The 26481-nt window shown below is 39.3% G+C and overlaps 4 protein-coding genes and 1 pseudogene across 23 annotated transcripts in view; all 5 read right to left on the bottom strand.

Annotated features, from left to right (window-relative positions):
- The window catches only part of LOC129362980 (protocadherin gamma-C5-like), a 237344-nt gene that overhangs the window by 74647 nt on the left and 136216 nt on the right, over positions 1–26481 (bottom strand). The window contains exon 1 of one of the 20 annotated variants that reach the window (XM_055034875.1): positions 12961–15501. The exons of 18 other annotated variants lie outside the window; for them this stretch is intronic. In XM_055034875.1, coding sequence (XP_054890850.1) covers positions 12961–15339 — 2379 coding nt within the window. In that variant the 5' untranslated portion in view covers positions 15340–15501. Of the gene's footprint in view, positions 1–12960; positions 15502–26481 lie in introns of those variants that run through there. One more of the 20 variants, XM_055034872.1, reaches the window with a different exon arrangement.
- Positions 4092–7577, bottom strand: LOC129363000 (protocadherin gamma-A2-like). The gene is given in 2 exon segments (XM_055034898.1): positions 4092–5187; positions 5190–7577. Coding segments are annotated over 2 exon segments (2412 nt in total). The 5' UTR covers positions 7144–7577; the 3' UTR covers positions 4092–4729.
- On the bottom strand, positions 16917–19338 carry LOC129363017 (protocadherin gamma-A10-like; annotated as a pseudogene).
- On the bottom strand, positions 21451–22839 carry LOC129363023 (protocadherin beta-14-like). The gene has a single exon (XM_055034918.1). The coding sequence runs from the start codon at positions 22721–22723 to the stop codon at positions 21539–21541; it is 1185 nt and encodes a 394-aa protein (XP_054890893.1). The 5' UTR covers positions 22724–22839; the 3' UTR covers positions 21451–21538.
- LOC129362993 (protocadherin gamma-A2-like) lies at positions 23151–26356 on the bottom strand. The gene is given in 2 exon segments (XM_055034894.1): positions 23151–24083; positions 24085–26356. Coding segments are annotated over 2 exon segments (2457 nt in total). The 5' UTR covers positions 26169–26356; the 3' UTR covers positions 23151–23710.

Below are 26481 nucleotides of genomic sequence, written 5' to 3'. Positions count from 1 at the left end.
TTATAATTATTATAATAATTATAAATTATTAAACAGACTATATTAAATTTAATTATTTCTACTTTAAAAGAAACAGGTGCAATTATAATAATTATTATTATAATAATGATAAATTATACATTATTATTATTATTATTATTATTATTATTATTATTATTATTATTATTGCAGCAGCAAAGCCTTAAAATTATCCAAACCTGTGCATTTCAAGTCGCAGAATGCTTTAAGTCATTAATACACCAATATCCTTAGAGAAAAGAGCAGGTTTTATAAAGAAAAGAAAAGAAAAAACTAAAAAGCAAATTTTTATTAATGGATTTGATCATTCAAAATGATGATAAACAAGTGTATGTGGGTTAATGAGGCATGTAATCAAGCCCCAATCATCGACAGGTAACGTACTGCAACTTTTTCATGCTGCTCTGCAACAACACACCAGAATGCAATTATTCGGTCTTAAACAAAACCGAAAAATGACCCGCATGCTTCCGTAGTAGTTGACCGGTATAATTTACGTGTGTAGAATCGGGAACACATCTAAATGTTGCAGGACACCAACCTCCGAAGATGGTTTCGCTGTCCATTGTGCTGAAATGACCTTGTCCACAATACTATTAGAAAATGCAGTCAAGCACGACCATGCATAGCCACGAACTAAGTAAAACAAAAGTTCAAACAAATTAAAAATAAAACACGACAACTTTTTCTTAAAGATTATGGGCTAAAAATATATATTAGTAAATAAGTATTTTTATCTGGATTTATGTGCTACAAAAAATAATCACATTTTTATCAAAACCCAAACAGCTTTATACATACCAGTGAAAAACAAAACTATGCAGTAAAATAGTAACTAGGCTTGAATGATGTAGTGCATAAGACCCTAAAGAGCTTCACACAAAATTCAGTCATGGGAAACAACAAATGCTCAACAGAAAATTAAAACAGACTGTATTAAATTTAAATATTTCTACTTTAAAAGAAACAGGTGCAATGAATTAAACAGCTAAGAAGTGTCCTACTTCTCTTACAAGCACACACGCTGTATCTGAGCTACATTTCAAAACAGGTAAACAGAATAGAAAGAGTTGCAGACATCTAACCTCTAGAGGAGAGTCGGGTTCATCCAGTATGCTCTTCTCGTTTTGTATCCGCTGCATAGTCCCTGTAGTACTGGGATCCATTAGCAACACGTTCTGACTACCACCTCCGCCAAACTTACAGTCACTCTTTCTGGAGTCAGTCGTCCTGCACACCTCGTAATTGTACACATGTGGCAGAGTTCCTGATCCCAAAGTGTCTGAGTAACGAGGTGGATAATATGGAATCACAGGGAGGCTGGAGTGATACAGGATGCGAGACTGTCTCCATCTGTAGATCTTCACTGATATAATAACCACTAAACACGTGATGAAGAGGAAGGAAACCACAGCCAGAGCCAACACTAAGTAAAAAGTCAGGTTGTCATTGTATTCCTTATCGTGAGGAAAGTCAGTGAACTCCGACAAGACTTCAGGAAGCTGTCCGCCACCGCCACGTTAACAATGACTGTAGCTGAACGAGAGGGCTGCCCGTTGTCCTCCACTATGACAGTCAGTCTTTGTTTCACAGCATCTTTATCAGTCACCTGACGGATAGTTCTTATTTCTCCATTCTGTAAGCCCACTTCAAACAGCGCTCTGTCTGTGGCTTTCTGTAGTTTATAGGAGAGCCAGGCATTCTGTCCAGAGTCCACATCCACAGCCACCACTTTAGTCACCAGGTAGCCCACATCTGCTGAACGAGGAACCATTTCAGCCACCATGGAGCCACCAGTCTGGACTGGATACAGAACCTGAGGTGGATTATCATTCTGGTCCTGGATCAGGATTTTTACGGTCACGTTGCTGCTGAGCGGAGGAGAGCCTCCATCCTGCGCTTTAACGCAGAACTTGAAATCTTTTATCTGCTCGTAATCAAAAGATCTCACTGCATGGATGACTCCACTGTCTGCACTGATGGACACATATGAGGACACTGGCACTCCGTTAACAGAGGAGTCCTCTAGAATGTAAGAAACACGGGCATTCTGGTTCCAGTCATCGTCTGTAGCTTTTACTGTAAATATAGACACACCTGGTGTGTTGTTTTCTACAATGTAGGCCTCATAAGAACTCCTCTCAAATGCAGGTGCGTTGTCATTTACATCAGAGATCTTTAAAGTGAGAGTAACGCTGCTGGAGAGGGAAGGTACTCCTTCATCAGAGCAGGTCACTGTGATGTTATACTCCGCTGCTGTTTCTCTGTCTAATTCACTGTCTGTTACTAAACTATAGAAATCATTCGCTGATGACTTTAAATTGAAAGGCGTATCTTCATTTACAAAGCATTTTACTTTTCCATTTTGCCCAGAGTCTTTGTCCTCAATGCTTATCACTGTTACGACTGTATTTAGTTTCACGTCCTCTGAAATAAGTGTAGACTTTGACATTATCTGTATTTGCGGGTTGTTATCATTTGTGTCTTGTATATCGACAAATAATTTGCATGAATCTGTGAGACCGCCTTCATCACTAGCAAGTAAATGTATCTCATAACTTCTTGACTCTTCAAAATCCGTATTTCCAATTAAAATCACTTCACCGCTCTCCAGGTTTACTTCAAATATATTTTTGACATCATCGAAGGTGTTTGTAATTGTGTATGTTATCTTACTGTTAGAGCCCTCGTCTGCGTCTGAAGCTCTAACCTTTGCAACAACTGTTCCCTTTGCTGAATTTTCAGTAACAGTAGCTTTGTATATTTGTTGTGTGAAAACCGGAGCATTATCATTAGCATCGAGCACTGTAATAAAAATCTGCATCGTTCCTGACATCTGCATCTCTCCTCCGTCTACAGCCGTTAACACCAGATTAATCTGTTCCTGTTTTTCTCTGTCTAATGGTTTCTGTAACACCATCTCCACATTTTTATTCCCTTCGGGGTTATTGTGAAGTTTTAACTCAAAATTATCTGTTGGTTTTAAAGTGTAGCTTTTGAGGTCATTAATTCCCACATCAAGATCAACCGCTCTTTCCAAAACAAATTTAGCTCCGATCACTGCCGACTCCCTAATCTTGAATTTCTTCTCTCGTTTCTCAAAAGATGGCGCGTTGTCGTTAATATCCGTGATCTGAATAGTAACGCTATAAAATTCAATTGGGTTTTCCAAAATGATCTGAAAATGCAAAGAGCAGGGCGTCGTCTTTTTGCAAAGAGTTTCTCTGTCGATTTTCTCCTTCACAACGATGGCTCCCGTTTCTCTGTTTAGCTCCACGTACTCGTCACTGTCTCGGGTGAAGATTCGCGCTTTGCCTGATGTCAGCCGTTTGATTTGCAATCCTAAATCCTGAGCTACGTTTCCTATTAGAGATCCTTTAGCCATTTCCTCCGGAATAGAGTAAGAAACTTGCCCGAACGCAAAGCCGAGGGAGATGATAAAAATAGTCACCGTTACTCGCCTCATCATTGTTCCATCCGTGATTTGTTCCACTGTTAAAATCGAGTATTTTGTCTCAGGTCCAACCGCAGCTAATCTCTCAAACCAAGCACAATCCACACAAAAGCACCGAGGTCGTCAGGCTGATATTTCTTTCCCCATTAAAAAAAAAAAAAAAAATCCGCTGCGGTCCTTTCCCGTCGTGCTCCTTCTTCATTATGTGAACGATAGAAAGGAGGTCCTGCTTGCTACAGTCTGCTGTTCAATACACACTATGGTCAACAGCGGCCCTGTGAGTTCAAAACGAAAAACTGCAGATTAAATTAAGATATATATGTAAAAAAATAAATAAATAAAAATTAAATACGTAAAAAAATATATCAAATAATAATAATAATCACCATCATATATGCTTTAACAAAAAATACGCACAAAGAGGGTCTTTTGAATTGTTATTGCTGTAACCCGACAAAAGTTTTTTTTAAAGATTTACTTTATAACAGATAAACAACTAAGCTCACAACTCTATTAGTTTGAATGAATTATGAAATGCATTATTGTATCTGATAGTCAATCTAGGTTTTTTTGACTTCACGGGAAAGCACCATCAAAAGTTTATAAAGAATGCTGTAGAAAACGCCGCTGTCCTTTGTCCTGAAACTGAGAAAATGCCTTCATATCCAATCCGTTTTCTCGGGTTGATTGTATTCAGATGCATTGAGTTTGAAATCAAAGATGTTTTTGCATCAACATAAAGCAAGACTGACGTTTGCAGAACAAGCCGTAGCTATTCACATTGACAGGTAAGCCCATGTCTTGCTAAAATTTACCGTATGCTATACCCAAGTAAAAAAAAAAAAATAATAAAAAAGATAAGGGTTCCACAAAAACTAACAAAATAGAAACTTGATGTTGACTAACATGGAATTAATGACGAAAAGAAGCAAGAAAAAAAAACGAAAATGAGGACATTTGCATTTGACTTAGAAACGTATTTAGGAATGTACTATGATACAAATAAATAACACATAATGATTCACTTTTTACTCCTTTTCAACTAATTGTTAAATCAAGATTTTTTTTGTTTTGACATCAAAGAAGAATAATTAATTTAAAAAGGTAAATGGTTTCTGTTAATCTACATAAATGTTAATGTGTGAAAGACGGCGCATAGCGTAAAGAGTTTTGACAAAACAAAGTGCTATATAAGAACAAGGCATTTATAATTTAAATATGTGAAAGTGATATAAAACATGAGAGGGACCAAATAAATCAAAGCACTCTGACCTCTAGAGGAGAGTCGGGTTCATCCAGGATGCTCTTCTCATTCTGTATCCGCTGCATTGTCCCTGTAGAACCTGTGTCCATTATCAACAGGTTCTGATTGACAGCTCTTCCGAACTTACAGTCACTCTTTCTGGAGTCAGTAGTTCTGCACACCTCGTAATTGTACACGTGTGGCAGAGTTCCTGTTCCCAAAGTGTCTGAGTAACGAGGTGGATAATATGGAATCACAGGGAGGCTGGAGTGATACAGGATGCGAGACTGTCTCCATCTGTAGATCTTCACTGATATAATAACCACTAAACACGTGATGAAGAGGAAGGAAACCACAACCAGAGCCAACACTAAGTAAAAAGTCAGGTTGTCATTGTATTCCTTATCGTGAGGAAAGTCAGTGAACTCCGACAAGACTTCAGGGAAGCTGTCCGCCACCGCCACGTTAACATGACTGTAGCTGAACGAGAGGGCTGCCCGTTGTCCTCCACTATGACAGTCAGTCTTTGTTTCACAGCATCTTTATCAGTCACCTGACGGATAGTTCTTATTTCTCCATTCTGTAAGCCCACTTCAAACAGCGCTCTGTCTGTGGCTTTCTGTAGTTTATAGGAGAGCCAGGCATTCTGTCCAGAGTCCACATCCACAGCCACCACTTTAGTCACCAGGTAGCCCACATCTGCTGAACGAGGCACCATTTCAGCCACCATGGAGCCACCAGTCTGGACTGGATACAGAACCTGGGGTGGATTATCGTTCTGGTCCTGGATCAGGATTTTTATAGTGACGTTGCTGCTGAGTGGAGGAGAGCCTCCATCCTGCGCTTTAACGCAGAACTGAAAATCTTTGATCTGCTCGTAGTCAAAAGAGCGAACTGCATGGATGACTCCACTATCAGCACTGACAGATATGTATGAGGAGACTGGCACTCCATTAACAGAGGATTCCTCCAGTATATAGGAAACACGCGCATTCTGGTTCCAATCAGTGTCTGTGGCTTTTATTGTGAATATAGACACACCTGGTGTGTTGTTTTCTACAATGTAGGCCTCATAAGAGCTCTGCTCAAATACAGGTGCGTTGTCATTTACATCAGAGATATCCAAGGTCAGAGTGATGCCGCTGGAAAGGGAGGGTGCACCTTTATCTGAGCAGGTCACTGTGATATTGTAACTAGAGGCTATCTCTCTGTCTAACTCACTGTCTGTCACTAAACTATAAAATTTCTTTGATGTTGCTTTTATCAAAAACGGCATGTTTTCCCCAATGCTACACTCAACATTCCCGTTTTCCCCAGAGTCAGCATCTTGTACATTAATTATTGTCACCACTGTACCTGGTTTGGAATTTTCCGTAACCGATTTCGTTTTAGACATAACATTTATAGATGGTTCATTATCGTTTGTATCGGTAACTTCGACAATAATCTTACATGAATCTGTCAGGCCCCCGTCATCACCAGCTTTTACGTGTATTTCATAGCGCTGTGTCTTTTCGTAATCTAAGTTTCCGATTAAAGAGACAACGCCGCTTCCTTCCGCTACTTGGAATAAATTTGGCACATCATCTAAGGTGTTTGTTATCGAATAAACCACTTTTCCATTTGAACCTTCATCTGCATCTATTGCACGAACCGTACTCAAAATAGTGCCTCTTGGAGCAGTTTCCATAACAGTAGCTTTATAGACTTCTTGCGTAAAAACTGGAGCGTTGTCATTAGCGTCTAGCACTGAAATTTCCACACGCATTGTTCCTGACAGCTGAGGCTCCCCGCCATCGCTGGCAGTAAGAGTTAATGCGATGTGATCCTGCGCCTCTCTATCCAGTTGCTTTTGCAAAACCATCTCCACCTTTTTGCTGCCGTCTTGTTGGCTGTTGAGCTTTAAAATGAAATTATCCGTCGGTTTAAGTGAGTAACTCTGCAGCCCGTTCACTCCCACATCTAGATCCATCGCTCTCTCTAATACAAATTTTGCCCCAATCACAGCCGACTCGCTGATCCTAAATTTCATCTCTTCCTTCTTAAAGGTGGGCACATTGTCGTTTATGTCATTGATTTCGACATTAACGGAGTAAAATTCAATCGGGTCTTCGAGCGTAATTTGCAGATGTAAAGCACAAGGCGTCGTCTGTCCGCACAGCGTCTCTCTGTCGATTCTTTCTTTGACTACCAGGAGTCCTCTGTCTGTGTTCAGCTCGATGTATTCTGCTTTATCTTCTGTATATATTCTAGCTCTACCGGATTTCAGTCTCTTCACGTCCAGCCCTAAATCGTGAGCTATGTTACCAACAAGGGAGCCTTTTGACATTTCCTCTGGAATAGAGTATGTGGCCTGCCCTGCTACACAGTCGAGCGAAAAAATCACGACAAACAACAGTACTTGCCATTTCATTGTTCTGTCCAACATGGTATCCTCGTTAAATCCTCAAAAAATATATTGTTTCCTAATTCCATAAACGTCAGGTTTTCCCAAATAGAAGATAGTCCAGCAGACGATGTTATATATTTTGTAATATTTTCCGTTCCCAAATGTATGCAGAAAATGCAGCGAGACGATTGCTGTCCCTGTTGTTGAACGGTTGTGGGCTATGTGAATAAATCTTTCTCTGTTTAGGGCATCAAAACGAGGAAAGAAATCTCTGCATGAGCCAACAGCGGCGCTGAGAGTACAAACTCATGCACTGCAGACAACCAGACTTTGGAGGACCAGACCGGGTATGAAACTACAATTCAACCTTTAAATTATTACGCTGAAAACACGACATGCAGTTAATAATACCAGGGATCATAGTAATAAAAGGGCGTTTCATCAAGTCCAACTGTTGAAAAGCTTAAATTCATATTTCACCATATCATCTTCTTGGAACTATAAATAATAATAATAATAATAATAATAATAATAATAATAATAATAATAATAATAATAATAATAATAATAATAATAACAATAATAATAATAATAATAATAACAATAATAATAATAATAATAATAATAATAATAATAATAATAATAATAATAATAATAATAATAATAATAATAATAATAATAATAATCTGTTTACCATTCAGCAGTTCATATAAGGGCTTGAGGTACATTAAACACATTATAGAAAAATAATACCTCACACAAAATTAATTAAAAAGAAAATGAGATATTGAGGCAGTTGATACAGTTAAGAATTTATCTTGTATATAAATTAGAAATAGTGAAAACGTACAATTACTTGGTTCATTCTGTCAATTTTTAGATAGTTTACAAACATTATTCTATCCTTCAGCCACAGCAAGGTAATACAAGCTGTTTTTGCAGGTTGAAATAACTAAACTATTTAAGAATAAATAGTCCAAAATAGGTGTGGATATACACACCAAATTGATCTTTTGGTAAATAGATTATTCTTTAAAAAGAACATCTGCACTAAGAAAAAAAAAAAATAGGAGAAAAATATTTTAGAGATTGCCTTAAAAATGAAAGGTGTAAAACAGATCACATGGCTACTTTTTCAGCTGTGAAATATAGATTCCAAGCACATGCAACTGAAAATGAACTGAACAGAGTTTTTAAAGTAAGGACTTGTAGAAGCATGTGTTAACTTGACAAAAAAAATGAAAACAATTTTTTTGATAGGTTGTAGATTTCTCAGAACTGTCTCCCTTTTATTGATGCTTATAATTTCATTAACATCTTTAGAGACTTATCAATGAGAAACTAAGACTAGTTATTCTTATGCAAATCTCTCTCTCTCTCTCTATATATATATATATATATATATATATTATATATATATATATATATTTTTTTTTTTTTTATTTTTTTTTTTTTTCACTAAAAAGAAAGATTTGTGCAGTGTGCAGTGGTCAGCACTCATCAAGAAGTGGTCTGTATGCATAAAGTTAATCTGTTCTTCTGTATGTGTGGAGATTTCCTGGGTTTACCCAGTGTGTTGGGGTGTACCATGACTGTTGCCTAATGATCACTGGACATAAGAAACCCCATAACTTTGCATGCACAGGAAATAGATGGATAACAGATTAAGATTTTAAAACAAAGGAACATTTGTCTCAAATGTCCCAGGTAGGGCAGTTAGCTACACTTGAGTTAGAATACTTACAAAAATAATTTTTAGTATAACTATGTTAAAAGTTCAAGCTAAATTGTGGTTGTATAAATAGTCCTATTTAGCACTAAGTTTTAGGCTAAATAAGAGATTATGAACAAGTTTTCTAGAACAAAGAAGAAATTAAAGATGCTGATAAGATACGATGTTCCAAAAAGAAGTCACCATATAATAGGACATGCTTAATGGTCATAAAGTATGTATTTAAGCATAAAATGGGACAAAAAGACATACAATTCAAGCATATGCCTTGGTTACAAATCTGAATATTTTTAACAAATTGACAAATATAAAAAGATATCAAGACAGCATGTTGAGCTCCCAGAAATGATTAGACAACATATTGTTAGGCCTTGGCCAGTTTTATATCAATGAGGTGGATTATCATTCAAGTTTGTCATCCCTATATTTTATATCTATATTTACCAACTTACTAAAGCTTATTTTTTCAAACAATCGTGGTGTGAATGTCACTTAGAGCTTTAGCCTTAAAAACAATTTTTAAATAATGAAAAGGAAATATTAAATAATGCATTAGCAAGTACAACATTCTTATGAAAATTAAGGTATAAACACATTGTAGACGATACTGATCATTAAAATTACTACAAAGATTTACAGAATAAAAATGTTTAGGTAATAGTTTACCCAACCAAAACAAATCCAAAATTGCACTTAAGATGAAAACAGCATTACACTGCTCAAAACTATTAAAGTTAATGGGGGTTGGAGGGAGGAGGAGTATGTTACGGTTACAAAAAAAATGTACTTTGATGGAAACTATGAATGAAAATGGTTTTAAAACTATAACATGCAAATGCCAACAGGATTTTGATAATGACATTTCCAAGAAATGTAATAATGCTCTAACCTCCACAGGAGAGTCAGGTTCATCCAGGATGATCTTCTCATTCTGTATCCGCTGCATCGTCCCTGCAGTACTGGAGTCCATTATCAACAAGTTCTGACTACCAGCTCCGCCAAACTTACAGTCACTTTTTCTGGAATCAGTCGTTCTGCACACCTCGTAATTGTACACATGTGGCAGAGTTCCTGTTCCCAAAGTGTCTGAGTAACGAGGTGGATAATATGGAATCACAGGGAGGCTGGAGTGATACAGGATGCGAGACTGTCTCCATCTGTAGATCTTCACTGATATAATAACCACTAAACACGTGATGAAGAGGAAGGAAACCACAGCCAGAGCCAACACTAAGTAAAAAGTCAGGTTGTCATTGTATTCCTTATCGTGAGGAAAGTCAGTGAACTCCGACAAGACTTCAGGGAAGCTGTCCGCCACCGCCACGTTAACAATGACTGTAGCTGAACGAGAGGGCTCCCGTTGTCCTCCACTATGACAGTCAGTCTTTGTTTCACAGCATCTTTATCAGTCACCTGACGGATAGTTCTTATTTCTCCATTCTGTAAGCCCACTTCAAACAGCGCTCTGTCTGTGGCTTTCTGTAGTTTATAGGAGAGCCAGGCATTCTGTCCAGAGTCCACATCCACAGCCACCACTTTAGTCACCAGGTAGCCCACATCTGCTGAACGAGGAACCATTTCAGCCACCATGGAGCCACCAGTCTGGACTGGATACAGAACCTGAGGTGGATTATCATTCTGGTCCTGGATCAGGATTTTCACAGTAACATTGCTGCTGAGTGGAGGAGAGCCTCCATCCTGCGCTTTAACGCAGAACTTGAAATCTTTGATCTGCTCGTAGTCAAAAGAGCGAACTGCATGGATGACTCCACTATCAGCACTGACAGATACATATGAGGAGACTGGGACTCCGTTCACAGAAGTATCCTCCAGGATGTATGAAACACGAGCATTTTGGTTCCAGTCAGCATCTGTAGCTTTTACTGTAAATATGGAGACACCTGGTGTGTTGTTTTCTACAATGTAGGCCTCATATGAGCCCCTCTCAAAGACAGGTGCGTTGTCATTTACATCAGAGATCTTTAAAGTGAGAGTGATGCTGCTGGAGAGGGAGGGGATTCCTCCATCAGAGCAGGTCACTGTGATATTGTACTCAGAGTTTGTCTCTCTGTCTAATTCACTATCTGTTACCAGGGTATAAAAGTCATTTGATGAAGTTTTAATAGCAAATGGTATATTGTCATTTATTCTGCAATTCACTCGACCATTGTGACTTGAATCTGGGTCAGTGACGCTAAACATTACTATGACAGTACTATAAGAAGAGTCTTCCGGAATGAAGTCAGATTTTGACATGACACTTATTACTGGATCATTGTCATTTACGTCAATAACATCTACAATGATTTTACTCGAGTCAGAGAGACCGCCGCTGTCTGTAGCTACAATATCAATTTGGTAATTTTTCGCTCTTTCAAAGTCAATCTCGCCCACTAAAATGACGTCACCATTTTCTTTTATTTGAAAAATATCAGACAAACTGTCAATAGAAGTCGATAATGCGTACGAAATTTTTCCGTTGACTCCCTTGTCTGCATCAGAAGCACTGACTGTCGTCAGTGTGCTTCCTTTCTCAGAATTTTCTGCTATAGTTGCTTTGTAAACCGACTGTGTAAAAACAGGAGGATTGTCATTTGCATCGAGAACAGTCACATAAATTTTCACTGTCCCAGACATTTGGGGTTCTCCCCCGTCTACAGCTTTTAGCAATAACGCAATCTCTTCCTCTTTCTCTCTGTCTAAAGGCTTATGTAAAATCATCTCGACCTTTTTATTTCCATCCGCCTCATTTTCTACCTTCAATACAAAATTATCTGTAGGTTTTAAGCTGTAATTTTTCACACCATTTCGGCCGATATCAAAATCAACTGCTTTTTCTAAGACAAATTTGGAGCCCGTAACCGCAGATTCGCTGATTTCAAAACGCATCTCGTCGTTTTTAAAGCTGGGACTGTTGTCGTTGATGTCAGTAATCTCGACTGTTATCCGGAAAAGCTCCATGGGTTTTTCTAAAATGATCTGCAAGTGTAAAGCACAAGGCGTCGTCTGTCTGCAGAGCAACTCTCTGTCGATTTTTTCTTTCACCAGAAGGACTCCTCTTTCCCTGCTCAGCTCGATGTATTCTGCACTCTCGCCCGCAAAGATGCGAGCTTTACCCGATTGTAATCTTTCCACATCCAAACCCAAATCTATCGCTATGTTTCCCACCACAGATCCCTTTGGCATTTCTTCAGGGACAGAGTAGCTGATCTGACCCAGAGCTGAGCAGACGCAGCAAAGCAAGATGGAAAACAGTACTTGCCGTTCCATTGTTCTGTCCGATGTTTTGCACTCCGGTTCAAAAAACAGAGATTATGCCTCAATTTTCACAAAGAAATAGAAATAATAGAACGTGGAAGAAACGATAAAATAACACCCATTCAAATCCAGATGATAGGAAGAACAAGAACGAGTTAAAACAGCCAACAAACGATCTGTGAGTTTGGCGAAGCAGCTCTCTTCTCTCGATTTCCTCTCTAACGCACTGACATGGCACGGGAGGTTTGCTTTAAATCATTTCAACAACTGCAACAAGTTGACCAACAGCGGCCCACAGAGTTGACAAAGAAACACTACAAGAGTATAAATATAAAATGACTTCTGTAAAGATATCACAAAACCGAGATAAAAAAAAACAAAACAAAAACAAAAAACAACAACAACAAAAAACAACAACACATAATTCAAAATGAATAACGGGTAACACAATTCACCAAAAGGAACCAACACTGCATGATTACTGGAAAAAAAACATCCCAAAAGTAAAGAAAGAAATGTAATAGAGTATTAAGACACAATGAGAGAGAGAGCGAGAGAGAGAGAAACTGCAGGAGGAGTTTGGTATTAGCGCTTCTGTCCAGGGTGCTGAAATTTAACACGTTTCGAAGCCTTTCATTACCAAGTCTTATGATGACAACAAATCAAATTAATTAAAACTGAAAAAAAAAGTTTTAATAAATAACGTTAAAACACTCCGAAACTAAAATAGATAAAAGGATAGGCCTTGGTAAATTATCGTTAAAACGTAATTGCTACGTAACTACGGAAAAAAAGAGAAAACAAAAACATTAAATGTAAAAAACGTGCAGAAATTCAGTAAATCGCAGCTGATCATTATAACTAACCTCAAGAGGAGAGTCGGGCTCATCTAGGATGCTCTTCTCATTTTGTATTCGCTGCTTTGTCCCTGTTGAACTGGGATCCATAATCAACATGTTTTGACTACCAGCTCCTCCGAGCTTAAAGTTACTCTTTCTGGAGTCAGTCGTTCTGCAGACCTCGTAGTTGTACACATGTGGCAGAGTTCCTGTTCCCAAAGTGTCTGAGTAACGAGGTGGATAATATGGAATCACAGGGAGGCTGGAGTGATACAGGATGCGAGACTGTCTCCATCTGTAGATCTTCACTGATATAATAACCACTAAACACGTGATGAAGAGGAAGGAAACCACAGCCAGAGCCAACACTAAGTAAAAAGTCAGGTTGTCATTGTATTCCTTATCATGTGGAAATTCACTGAACTCCGACAAGACTTCAGGGAAGCTGTCCGCCACCGCCACGTTAACAATGACTGTAGCTGAACGAGAGGGCTGCCCGTTGTCCTCCACTATGACAGTCAGTCTTTGTTTCACAGCATCTTTATCAGTCACCTGACGGATAGTTCTTATTTCTCCATTCTGTAAGCCCACTTCAAACAGCGCTCTGTCTGTGGCTTTCTGTAGTTTATAGGAGAGCCAGGCATTCTGTCCAGAGTCCACATCCACAGCCACCACTTTAGTCACCAGGTAGCCCACATCTGCTGAACGAGGAACCATTTCAGCCACCATGGAGCCACCAGTCTGGACTGGGTACAAAACCTGAGGTGGATTATCATTCTGGTCCTGGATTATCAGCTTCACAGTTACATTGCTGCTGAGAGGAGGAGAGCCTCCATCCTGCGCTTTAACGCAGAACTGAAAATCTTTGATCTGCTCATAGTCAAAAGAGCGAATTGCATGGATGACTCCACTATCAGCACTGACAGATACATATGAGGAAACTGGCACTCCGTTAATAGAGGATTCCTCCAGGATATAAGAAACACGAGCATTTTGATTCCAATCAGCATCTGTGGCTTTAACTGTAAATATAGAAACACCTGGTGTGTTGTTTTCTACAATGAAGGCTTCATAATAGCTCTGCTCAAATACAGGTGCGTTGTCATTCACGTCAGAGATCTGCAAAGTGAGAGTGACGCTGCTGGAGAGAGAGTGCACGCCTTCATCAGAGCAGGTCACTGTTATGTTATACTCTGAGGCGCTCTCTCTATCTAATTCACTGTCTGTCACTAAACTGTAGAAATTGCTCGTCGATGACTTCAGCATAAATGGCATGTTTTGACTGGTGTAACAATGCACCTTCCCATTTTCTCCTGCGTCTCTGTCCTCAATATGTATCATGGTAACAACGGTATTTAGGTCAGCGTTCTCTGGAATGACGTTTGACTTTGACATTATGTTAATTTCCGGATTGTTGTCATTTATGTCTTGTACGTCAACAATTAATTTTGACGAATCAGTGAGTCCACCATCGTCACTAGCTACAAGATTAAGTTGATAATTTCTCGACTCTTCAAAATCAAGATTACCAGTTAGCATAACCTCACCGTTTTCTTTATTTATGTCGAATATTCTACTTTCGTCATTTCCAGAAGTGATGGAGTATGTTATTTTACTGTTAGAACCTTGATCTGCATCTGCTGCTGTAACAGTTACAACAACTGTCCCTCTGGGTGAGTTTTCGGATACAGTAGCCTTATATGTTTTCTGCGTAAAAACTGGAGCATTGTCATTCACGTCTATAACTGTAATCACAATCAGCATCGTACCTGACATCTGCGGCTCCCCTCCGTCTACAGCCGTCAGTACCAGATTTATCTGCTCCTCTTTCTCTCTGTCTAAAGGCCTCTGCAACACCATCTCCACATTTTTATCAGGCTGATTATTATAAAGCTTCAGAGCAAAATTATTCGTTGGCTGCAGTTTGTATCCATGAACACTGTTAATTCCAACATCAAGATCTACGGCTTTTTCCAGTAGGAATGTTGCTCCAATTGCCGCTGACTCGCTTATTTTGAAAACGACCTCATTTTTCTTGAACGTCGGCGGGTTGTCATTAATATCTGCGATCTGGATTGTCACTGTGTAAAATTCCATCGGGTTTTCTAGTATTATTTGAAAATGCAGCGCGCAGGGCGTCGTCTGTTTGCAGAGCGTCTCTCTGTCCATCCTCTCCCTGACGAGGAGGAGTACTCTTTCTCTGCTTAGCTCCACGTACTCACTGCCATCTCGGGTATAAATCCGAGCTTTGCCAGAAATAAAACGCTGCGCCTCCAAGCCTAAATCGTGACCTATGCTACCAATCAAAGATCCTTTCGGCAATTCTTCAGAAATAGTGTAGCTGACCTGGCCGATAACCGATCCGAGGGAGAACGTGAGCAGAAACAGCGTTACTTGCCTTGCCATTGTCCTCCGAAAATTCTTGTCTAAAGGTTGGTATTTTTTATAATCAGCAAAACGGGTATCAAATCCAATGTAAATTGTCCCTACAGGATGGAGATCCACACGAAAAATGAGTTCACAATTCCACGGTTCTTTCCAAGGCGATGTACAGAAACGGAGTGCCTCTTTCTCCTCTGTTCAGTCTTTTCTTTACCAAGCGGACGGAACAGAGGAGGTGCTGAGACAGACGTATTGTCAGTTCCCGACACTGTGGTCAACAGCGGCCCTAAGAGTTTGAATGTGAAAACTACAGAATACAAAAATAAATCAATCCTTTTGTAAAGGGTTCAAAGTACAAAAAAAAAAAAAAAAAAAAAAGCGATGACAATTGAAAGCTTGTATAGTTGTTATGAATAATGCTTCATTCACAGTCTTTCATCAGTCATCGTGTTTGTTTACAAGTCTTGGAGATAAGTGGTAAGAGTTTGAAAAAAAAAAGGCAAAAAGAATATATAATCTTTATTCAACTCAGTATCCTAATTTAATGCCAGGCTACGCATGTAGAAGATTTCTATCACTCAAACATCAAGAACTTCTCTTAAAATGACATGACAACCGATAGTACGAGTACATAACAAAACAAAGAAAAATGGGAAGCAAGAAAGTAAATACTGTCTAAGCTGAGACGGATAAAGAACTGACCGTGGTTCTGAAATCAGTTGGTCCTTTACAGTCACTATTATTATCACTGTTAGTTCAGTCATAAATTATGAATACTGTTTTAATCCCAGTATATCTGTGAAAGTGTGAAGCAGACAAATGAAGAGATTTAACATATAGCAGAAAATCAAAGAAACGTTTAATTTAGAAACTGATGACATACACAAAAATTGTTTACTAACAAACAAAAATGTTCCTTTAAGAACATTTTTTGTTAGAAAAAACCCCAACAACAACCATCTAGAATAAATTCAATAAGTTATCTTAGATGTTATTAAAAGATGAAAATGTAAAAAAATTAAAACAACCTGTTCTTTAGATGGGCAACACATTGTTACAAATGAATAAATAAAAATGAAATGAAACAAGAAAGATCCAATCAAATAATAATAATAATAATTAAAAAATGTCTAAATATTATAGGAAATTGGAAACAAATTAAATAATGGGGTTACAGTGTTTACTTCAACTGTTGCTCTCTGTGATTGTCATACAAACAAGTTGTGAATTACAAAAAAGAATAAACAATTGATTGCAAGAATAAGAAATATTCAAATCCAACCTGTCTGTCTGTTTCTCTGCCTACCTGCCTGTCTACCGCATTTTCCAGGCATAAATGGATCAATACAGGTGTCGCTAAAACACTGTTACAAAAATATTAGTCGAACTAAAGAGAAATTTACTGCAATAAAGCAAAATATGAGGCACCATACACAACCATACCAGAAAATATAAGTGAGTGATAATAAAAACTAAACTCGAATGAATATATAGTAATAATCTTTGGGGTCCTCTGGACTAGAAAAAGTGCAAAAAAAGATCAGAGCATATATGATTGAAATATATTGTAGGGCTAAAATGCATAACAAGGCCCAAATAAATCAAAGCATTCTGACCTCTAGAGGAGAGTCGGGTTCATCCAGGATGTTCTTCTCATTCTGTATTTGCTGCATTGTTCCTGTGGAACTGGGATCCATTATCAACATGTTTTGACTACCAGCTCCTCCGTACTTCATGTCACTCTTTCTGGAGTCAGTCGTCCTGCACACCTCGTAATTGTACACGTGTGGCAGAGTTCCTGTTCCCAAAGTGTCTGAGTAACGAGGTGGATAATATGGAATCACAGGGAGGCTGGAGTGATACAGGATGCGGGACTGTCTCCATCTGTAGATCTTCACTGATATAAAACCACTAAACACGTGATGAAGAGGAAGGAAACCACAGCCAGAGCCAACACTAAGTAAAATGTCAGGTTGTCATTGTATTCCTTATCGTGAGGAAAATCAGTGAACTCCGACAAGACTACAGGGAAGCTGTCCGCCACCGCCACGTTAACAATGACTGTAGCTGAACGAGAGGGCTGCCCGTTGTCCTCCACTATGACAGTCAGTCTTTGTTTCACAGCATCTTTATCAGTCACCTGACGGATAGTTCTTATTTCTCCATTGTGTAAGCCCACTTCAAACAGCGCTCTGTCTGTCGCATTCTGTATTTTATAGGAGAGCCAGGCATTCTGTCCAGAGTCCACATCCACAGCCACCACTTTAGTCACCAGGTAGCCCACATCTGCTGAACGAGGAACCATTTCAGCCACCATGGAGCCACCAGTCTGGACTGGATACAAAACCTGAGGTGGATTATCGTTCTGGTCCTGGATTATCAGCTTCACACATTGCTGCTGAGAGGAGGAGAGCCTCCATCTTGAGCTCTGACGTGGAACTGAAAATCTTTGATCTGCTCATAGTCAAAAGAGCGAACTGCATGGATGACTCCACTATCAGCACTCACAGATACATATGAGGAAACTTGCACTCCGTTAACAGAGGATTCCTCCAGTATGTAAGAAACACGAGCATTCTGGTTCCAGTCAGCATCTGTAGCTTTTACTGTAAATATAGACACACCAGGTGTGTTGTTTTCTACAATGTAGGACTCATAAGAACTCCTCTCAAAGACAGGTGCGTTGTCATTTACATCAGAGATCTGTAAGCTGAAAGTTATGCTGCTAGAGAGTGAAGGAACTCCTTCATCAGAGCAAATTACTGTGATATTATACTCAGAATATGTTTCTCTATCTAATTCGATGTCTGTCACTAAACTGTAAATATTATTTGTTGACATTTTCAGAACAAATGGCATATTTTCAGTGATAAAGCATTTCACTTTCCCATTTTCTCCAGAGTCAATGTCTTCTATATTTATCACTGTTACAACAGTGTTAACTCCAGCATCCTCTGATATAACATTTGACTTTGACATTATACTAATTTCAGGCTTATTGTCGTTTATATCTTCCACTTCAACAATTAGCTTACATGAATCAGTAAGTCCTCCATCATCTGAAGCTCTTATAATAATTTCAAATAACTTGTTTTTTTCGAAGTCAATATTTCCAATTAGAGACACCTCTCCTGTTTGCTCGTTAATCTGAAATATTTTTCTGACATTTGCCTGCGTACTTGTAATTGAATATGTTATTTTTCCGTTAGAGCCTTGATCTGCATCTGACGCTGCAACAGAAGCAACAACAGTGCCTACGGTGAGTTTTCATTAAGTGCTGCCTTGTACTCTTGCTGTGTAAAACGTGGGGCGTTATCATTAACATCTAAAACTGTTATTATGATCAGCATTGTTCCCGACATCTGTGGGTCTCCTCCATCTACAGCGGTCAGTATTAGATTTATCCTCCTCCTCTGTCTCTCTGTCTAAAGGCTTCTGTAACACCATCTCCACATTTTTGTTATCACGTGGATTATTGTGCAGCTTCAAAGCAAAATTGTCGCTTGGTTTTAAATCGTATTTCTGAACTCCATTGATTCCCACATCATGATCCACCGCCCTTTCTAACACGAATTTTACTCCAGGTGATGCTGATTCACTAATTTTAAAATGCATCTCACTTTTTTCAAACGTCGGAGCATTATCATTAATATCCGTAATCTGGACAGTAACGGTGTAAAATTCAATAGGATTCTCCAAGATTATCTGAAAGTCCAGACTACAGACCGTAACCTCCGTGCACAGCGCCTCTCTGTCGATTTTTTCCTTCACGAGGAGCAATCCTCTTTCTCTGTTCAGCTCCACGTACTCCAAACTGTTCCTGGTATGAATCTTTGCTTTCCCTGATACAAAACGTTTTCGTATTCAAACCTAAGTCATGTGCGATATTTCCCACCAGGGACCCCTTTGGCATTTCCTCGGGAATAGAGTAGCTTATTTGTCCGATCGCCGAGTTGATGAGAAAGAGCGAGAAAAACGTCAGTAGCACTCGCCGCTTCATTGTTTGATCCGATTCTCTCTCAATGGAGCCAGGTCTCTATTTCCACACAAACCGGGATTAATCGTCCAACATCAAATCCTACCGTGTCTTCATGAAACACTGACGGCGGAGAAATCCGAAAGGAAAACGCGTAAACGCAAAGCTTTGGTAAACAACAATCGCCCGTCAGCAATTTTCGGAGGCTTTCTTTTCGAGCTCCCGTTGCATTATGGCGATGTTACAAAGGAGTTGCAGCAGAATCACGCATATGCTTGCTCCATAAATTTGAAGTCAACAGCGGCGCTAAGAGTCCACAGAATAAAACTGCAGAGCAGAATCAGGATGTTCAACTTCAAATGCTTCTGCATAAAACTAAAAACTTAAAATACATAAATAAATAAATGAATGCACAAAAAATAACCTTGATTGATCTTGATTGACACAGAAATACAATAAAATCACACATTGAAGTTAAAAAATAATTTTAAAATCAAAATCCTTCAGACTTTCCTAGTTTCAAAAATAACTAGGAATTCAAGAGAGGAGCAGGGAAGTTAGTGAACTGAAACAGCACGGATATCATTAGTGTATGCATTTACTGGGAACATTTTGAGAAGGATAGATATTATATAATTATGAACGAGAAAGTCGTTCGTAGGTAGAGACGAAGTGAGAAAAAAAAAGTCCCTGTCCAGGGTCCTGGCGTGAAATAGCGCCGCGAAGAAGTAAAATATTCTGATTGATAAAAGTGTTAGTTAATTTTCTAAAATGAATATGGAAACTGAGCACATATTTAGAAAACAATTTACTTCTAAGGGGTCCGTAACCCAAAATATTCTGTCCAGTATCTGAAATCTCATTCTGTTTTTCATTCTTTCTATTTTTTTTACATATTCGTACAGTCAATTCGCAAATACACCGTACATCCATCAAGTCTTTCATCACAAGGCGCAATATGTAAAGTTTTTATGAAACTTACGGTTATTGCATTATAAACATTTGATACCAGAAAAAGTGAAAACATATATTAGTATATATTTCTAACCTCGAGAGGAGAGTCGGGTTCATCCAGGATGTTTTTCTCACTCTGTATCCGCTGCATCGTTCCTGTGGAACTGGGATCCATTATCAACATGTTTTGACTACCAGCTCCTGCGAGCTTAATGTCACTCTTTCTGGAGTCAGTCCTGCACACCTCGTAATTGTATACATGTGGCAAAGTTCCTGTTCCCAAAGTGTCTGAGTAACGAGGCGGATAATATGGAATCACAGGGAGGCTGGAGTGATACAGGATGCGGGACTGTCTCCATCTGTAGATCTTCACAGATATAATAACCACTAAACACGTGATGAAGAGGAAGGAAACCACAGCCAGAGCCAACACTAAGTAAAAAGTCAGGTTGTCATTGTATTCCTTATCATGTGGAAATTCACTGAACTCCGACAAGACTTCAGGGAAGCTGTCCGCCACCGCCACGTTAACAATGACTGTAGCTGAACGAGAGGGCTGCCCGTTGTCCTCCACTATGACAGTCAGTCTTTGTTTCACAGCATCTTTATCAGTCACCTGACGGATAGTTCTTATTTCTCCATTCTGTAAGCCCACTTCAAACAGCGCTCTGTCTGTGGCTTTCTGTAGTTTATAGGAGAGCCAGGCATTCTGTCCAGAGTCCACATCCACAGCCACCACTTTAGTCACCAGGTAGCCCACATCTGCTGAACGAGGAACCATTTCAGCCACCATGGAGCCACCAGTCTGGATTGGATACAGAACCTGAGGTGGATTATCGTTCTGATCCTGGATCAGGATTTTCACAGTAACATTGCTGCTGAGAGGAGGAGAGCCTCCATCTTGACCTCTGACGCGGAACTGAAAATCTTTGATCTGCTCATAGTCAAAAGAGCGAATTGCATGGATGACTCCACTATCAGCACTGACAGATACATATGAGGAAACTGGCACTCCGTTAACAGAGGATTCCTCCAGTATGTAAGAAACACGAGCATTCTGGTTCCAGTCAGCATCTGTAGCTTTAAATGTAAATATAGAGACACCTGGTGTGTTGTTTTCTACAATGTAGGCCTCATAACAGCTCCTCTCAAATACAGGTGCGTTGTCATTTACATCAGAGATCTGTAAGCTGAAAGTTATGCTGCTAGAGAGTGAAGGAACTCCTTCATCAGAGCAAATTACTGTGATATTATACTCAGAATATGTTTCTCTATCTAATTTGATGTCTGTCACTAAACTGTAAAATTATTTGTTGACATTTTCAGAACAAATGGCATATTTTCAGTGATAAAGCATTTCACTTTCCCATTTTCTCCAGAGTCAATGTCTTCTATATTTATCACTGTTACAACAGTGTTAACTCCAGCATCCTCTGATATAACATTTGATTTTGACATAATACTAATTTCAGGCTTATTGTCGTTTATATCTTCCACTTCAACAATTAGCTTACAGGAATCAGTAAGTCCTCCATCATCTGAAGCTCTTATAATAATTTCAAATAATTTGTTTTTTTCAAAGTCAATATTTCCAATTAGAGACACTTCTCCGTTTTGCTCATTAATCTGAAATATTTTTCTGACATTTGCCTGCGTACTCGTGATTGAATATGTTATTTTTCCGTAAGAGCCTTGATCTGCATCTGACGCTGCAACAGAAGCAACAACAGTGCCTATGGGTGAGTTTTCATGAAGTGCTGCCTTGTACTCTTGCTGTGTAAAACGTGGGGCGTTATCATTTGCGTCTAAAACTGTTATTATGATCAGCATCGTTCCCGACATCTGTGGGTCTCCTCCATCTACAGCGGTCAGTATTAGATTTATCTCCGCCTCTGTCTCTCTGTCTAAAGGCTTCTGTAACACCATCTCCACATTTTTGTTATCACGTGGATTATTGTGCAGCTTCAAAGCAAAATTATGGCTTGGTTTTAAATCGTATTTTTGAACTCCATTGATTCCAACATCATGATCCACCGCCCTTTCTAACACGAATTTTACTCCTGGTGATGCTGATTCACTTATTTTAAAATGCTTCTCGCTTTTTTCAAACGTCGGAGCATTATCATTAATATCCGTAATCTGGACAGTGACGGTGTAAAATTCAATAGGATTCTCCAAGATAATCTGAAAGTCCAGACTACAGACCGTAACCTCCGTGCACAGCGCCTCTCTGTCGATTTTTTCCTTCACGAGGAGCAATCCTCTTTCTCTGTTCAGCTCCACGTACTCCAAACTGTTCCTGGTATGAATCTTTGCTTTCCCTGATACAAAACGTTTCGTATTCAAACCTAAGTCATGTGCGATATTTCCCACCAGGGACCCCTTTGGCATTTCCTCAGGAATAGAGTAGCTTATTTGTCCGATCGCGGAGTTGATGAGAAAGAGCGAGAAAAACGTCAGTAGCACTCGCCGCTTCATTGTTTGATCCGATTCTCTCCCAATGGAGCCAGGTCTCTATTTCCACACAAACCGGGATTAATCGTCCAACATCAAATCCTACCGTGTCTTCATGAAACACTGACGGCGGAGAAATCCGAAAGGAAAACGCGTAAACGCAAAGCTTGGTAAACAACAATCGCCTGTCAGCAATTTTCGGAGGCTTTCTTTTCGAGCTCCCGTTGCATTATGGCGATGTTACAAAGGAGTTGCAGCAGAATCACGCATATGCTTGCTCCATAAATTTGAAGTCAACAGCGGCGCTAAGAGTCCACAGAATAAAACTGCAGAGCAGAATCAGGATGTTGAGCTTTTAATGTTTCTGCATAAAACTAAAAACTAAAAAACAAAAAAAAAAAAGGAAAAACAAATAAATAAATGCACAAAAAATTAAGCTTGATTGATCTTGATTGACACATAAATACAATAAAATTACACATTGAAGTCAAAAATAATTTTAAAATCAAAATCCTTCAGACATTAAAGTCAAAATATTTATGCATTCGCTTGTTTCAAAAATAACTAGGAATTCAAGAGAGGAGCAGGGAAGTTAGTGAACTGAAACAGGATGGAGATCATTAGTTTATACATTTACTGGGAACATTTTTGAGAAGGACAGATATTATATAATTATGAACAAGGAAGTTGTTGGTAGGTAGAGACGAAGTGAAAAAAAAGTCCCTGTCCAGGGTCCTGGCGTGAAATAGCGCCGCGAAGAAGTAAAATATTCTGATTGATAAAAGTGTTAGTTAATTTTCTAAAATGAATATTGAAACTGAGCACATATTTAGAAAACAATTTACTTCTAAGGGGTCCATAACACAAAATACTTCTGTCCAGTATCTGAAATCTCATTCTGTTTTTCATGGCTTTCTATTTTCTTTTACACATTCATACAGTCAAATCACAAATACACCGTATATCCTTCAAGTCTTTCATCACAACGCGCAATATGTAAAGTTTTTTTAATTAAACTTTGGGAAATTGCATTATAAAGACTTGATAGCAGAAAAAAGTGTAAAAAAAAAAAATCTTTCTAACCTCTAGAGGAGAGTCGGGTTCATCCAGGATGTTTTTCTCACTCTGTATCCGCTGCATCGTTCCTGTGGAACTGGGATCCATTATCAACACATTCTGGCTACCAGCTCTTCCGAATTTACAGTCACTCTTTCTTGAGTCAGTCGTCCTGCACACCTCGTAATTGTACACGTGTGGCAGAGTTCCTGTTCCCAAAGTGTCTGAGTAACGAGGTGGATAATATGGAATCACAGGGAGGCTGGAGTGATACAGGATGCGAGACTGTCTCCATCTGTAGATCTTCACTGATATAATAACCACTAAACGTGATGAAGAGGAAGGAAACCACAGCCAGAGCCAACACTAAGTAAAAAGTCAGGCTGTCATTGTATTCCTTATCGTGAGGAAAGTCAGTGAACTCCGACAAGACTTCAGGGAAGCTGTCCGCCACCGCCACGTTAACAATGACTGTAGCTGAACGAGAGGGCTGCCCGTTGTCCTCCACTATGACAGTCAGTCTTTGTTTCACAGCATCTTTATCAGTCACCTGACGGATAGTTCTTATTTCTCCATTCTGTAAGCCCACTTCAAACAGCGCTCTGTCTGTGGCTTTCTGTAGTTTATAGGAGAGCCAGGCATTCTGTCCAGAGTCCACATCCACAGCCACCACTTTAGTCACCAGGTAGCCCACATCTGCTGAACGAGGAACCATTTCAGCCACCATGGAGCCACCAGTTTGGACTGGGTACAGAACCTGAGGTGGATTATCATTCTGGTCCTGGATTAGGATTTTCACAGTTACGTTGCTGCTGAGAGGAGGAGAGCCTCCATCTTGACCTCTGACGCGGAACTGGAAATCTTTGACCTGTTCGTAATCAAAAGAGCGAACTGCATGGATGACTCCACTATCAGCACTGACAGATACATATGAGGAAACTGGCACTCCGTTAACAGAGGATTCCTCCAGTATGTAAGAAACACGAGCATTCTGGTTCCAGTCAGCATCTGTAGCTTTTACTGTAAATATAGACACACCTGGTGTGTTGTTTTCTACAATGTAGGACTCATAAGAACTCCTCTCAAAGACAGGTGCGTTGTCATTTACATCAGAGATCTGTAAGCTGAAAGTTATGCTGCTAGAGAGTGAAGGAACTCCTTCATCAGAGCAAATTACTGTGATATTATACTCAGAATATGTTTCTCTATCTAATTCGATGTCTGTCACTAAACTGTAAATATTATTTGTTGACAATTTCAGAACAAATGGCATATTTTCAGTGATAAAGCATTTCACTTTCCCATTTTCTCCAGAGTCAATGTCTTCTATATTTATCACTGTTACAACAGTGTTAACTTCAGCATCCTCTGATATAACATTTGATTTTGACATTATACTAATTTCAGGCTTATTGTCGTTTATATCTTCCACTTCAACAATTAGCTTACAGGAATCAGTAAGTCCTCCATCATCTGAAGCTCTTATAATAATTTCAAATAATTTGTTTTTTTCAAAGTCAATATTTCCAATTAGAGACACTTCTCCGTTTTGCTCATTAATCTGAAATATTTTTCTGACATTTGCCTGCGTACTTGTAATTGAATATGTTATTTTTCCGTAAGAGCCTTGATCTGCATCTGACGCTGCAACAGAAGCAACAACAGTGCCTATGGGTGAGTTTTCATTAATTGCTGCTTTGTACGTTTTCTGTGTAAAACGTGGGGCGTTATCATTTGCGTCTAAAACTGTTATTACGATCAGCATCGTTCCCGACATCTGTGGGTCTCCTCCATCTACAGCGGTCAGTATTAGATTTATCTCCGCCTCTGTCTCTCTGTCTAAAGGCTTCTGTAACACCATCTCCACATTTTTGTTATCACGTGGATTATTGTGCAGCTTCAAAGCAAAATTATCGCTTGGTTTTAAATCGTATTTCTGAACTCCATTGATTCCCACATCATGATCCACCGCCCTTTCTAACACGAATTCTCCTCCTGGAGATGCAGATTCACTAATTTTAAAATGCATCTCACTTTTTTCAAACGTCGGAGCATTATCATTAATATCCGTAATCTGGACAGTGACGGTGTAAAATTCAATAGGATTCTCCAAGATAATCTGAAAGTCCAGACTACAGACCGTAACCTCCGTGCACAGCGCCTCTCTGTCGATTTTTTCCTTCACGAGGAGCAATCCTCTTTCTCTGTTCAGCTCCACGTACTCCAAACTGTTCCTGGTATGAATCTTTGCTTTCCCTGATACAAAACGTTTCGTATTCAAACCTAAGTCATGTGCGATATTTCCCACCAGGGACCCCTTTGGCATTTCCTCAGGAATAGAGTAGCTTATTTGTCCGATCGCGGAGTTGATGAGAAAGAGCGAGAAAAACGTCAGTAGCACTCGCCGCTTCATTGTTTGATCCGATTCTCTCCCAATGGAGCCAGGTCTCTATTTCCACACAAACCGGGATTAATCGTCCAACATCAAATCCTACCGTGTCTTCATGAAACACTGACGGCGGAGAAATCCGAAAGGAAAACGCGTAAACGCAAAGCTTTGGTAAAACAACAATCGCCTGTCAGCAATTTTCGGAGGCTTTCTTTTCGAGCTCCCGTTGCATTATGGCGATGTTACAAAGGAGTTGCAGCAGAATCACGCATATGCTTGCTCCATAAATTTGAAGTCAACAGCGGCGCTAAGAGTCCAGAATAAAACTGCAGAGCAG

The sequence above is a fragment of the Poeciliopsis prolifica genome, unplaced genomic scaffold (genome assembly GCF_027474105.1).
Source record: "Poeciliopsis prolifica strain line A6 unplaced genomic scaffold, Auburn_PproV2 SCAFFOLD009, whole genome shotgun sequence".
Lineage (NCBI taxonomy): Eukaryota > Metazoa > Chordata > Actinopteri > Cyprinodontiformes > Poeciliidae > Poeciliopsis > Poeciliopsis prolifica.
The sequence above is the reverse complement of the archived record's forward strand: the minus strand, read 5'-3'. Positions and strand labels throughout refer to the sequence as shown.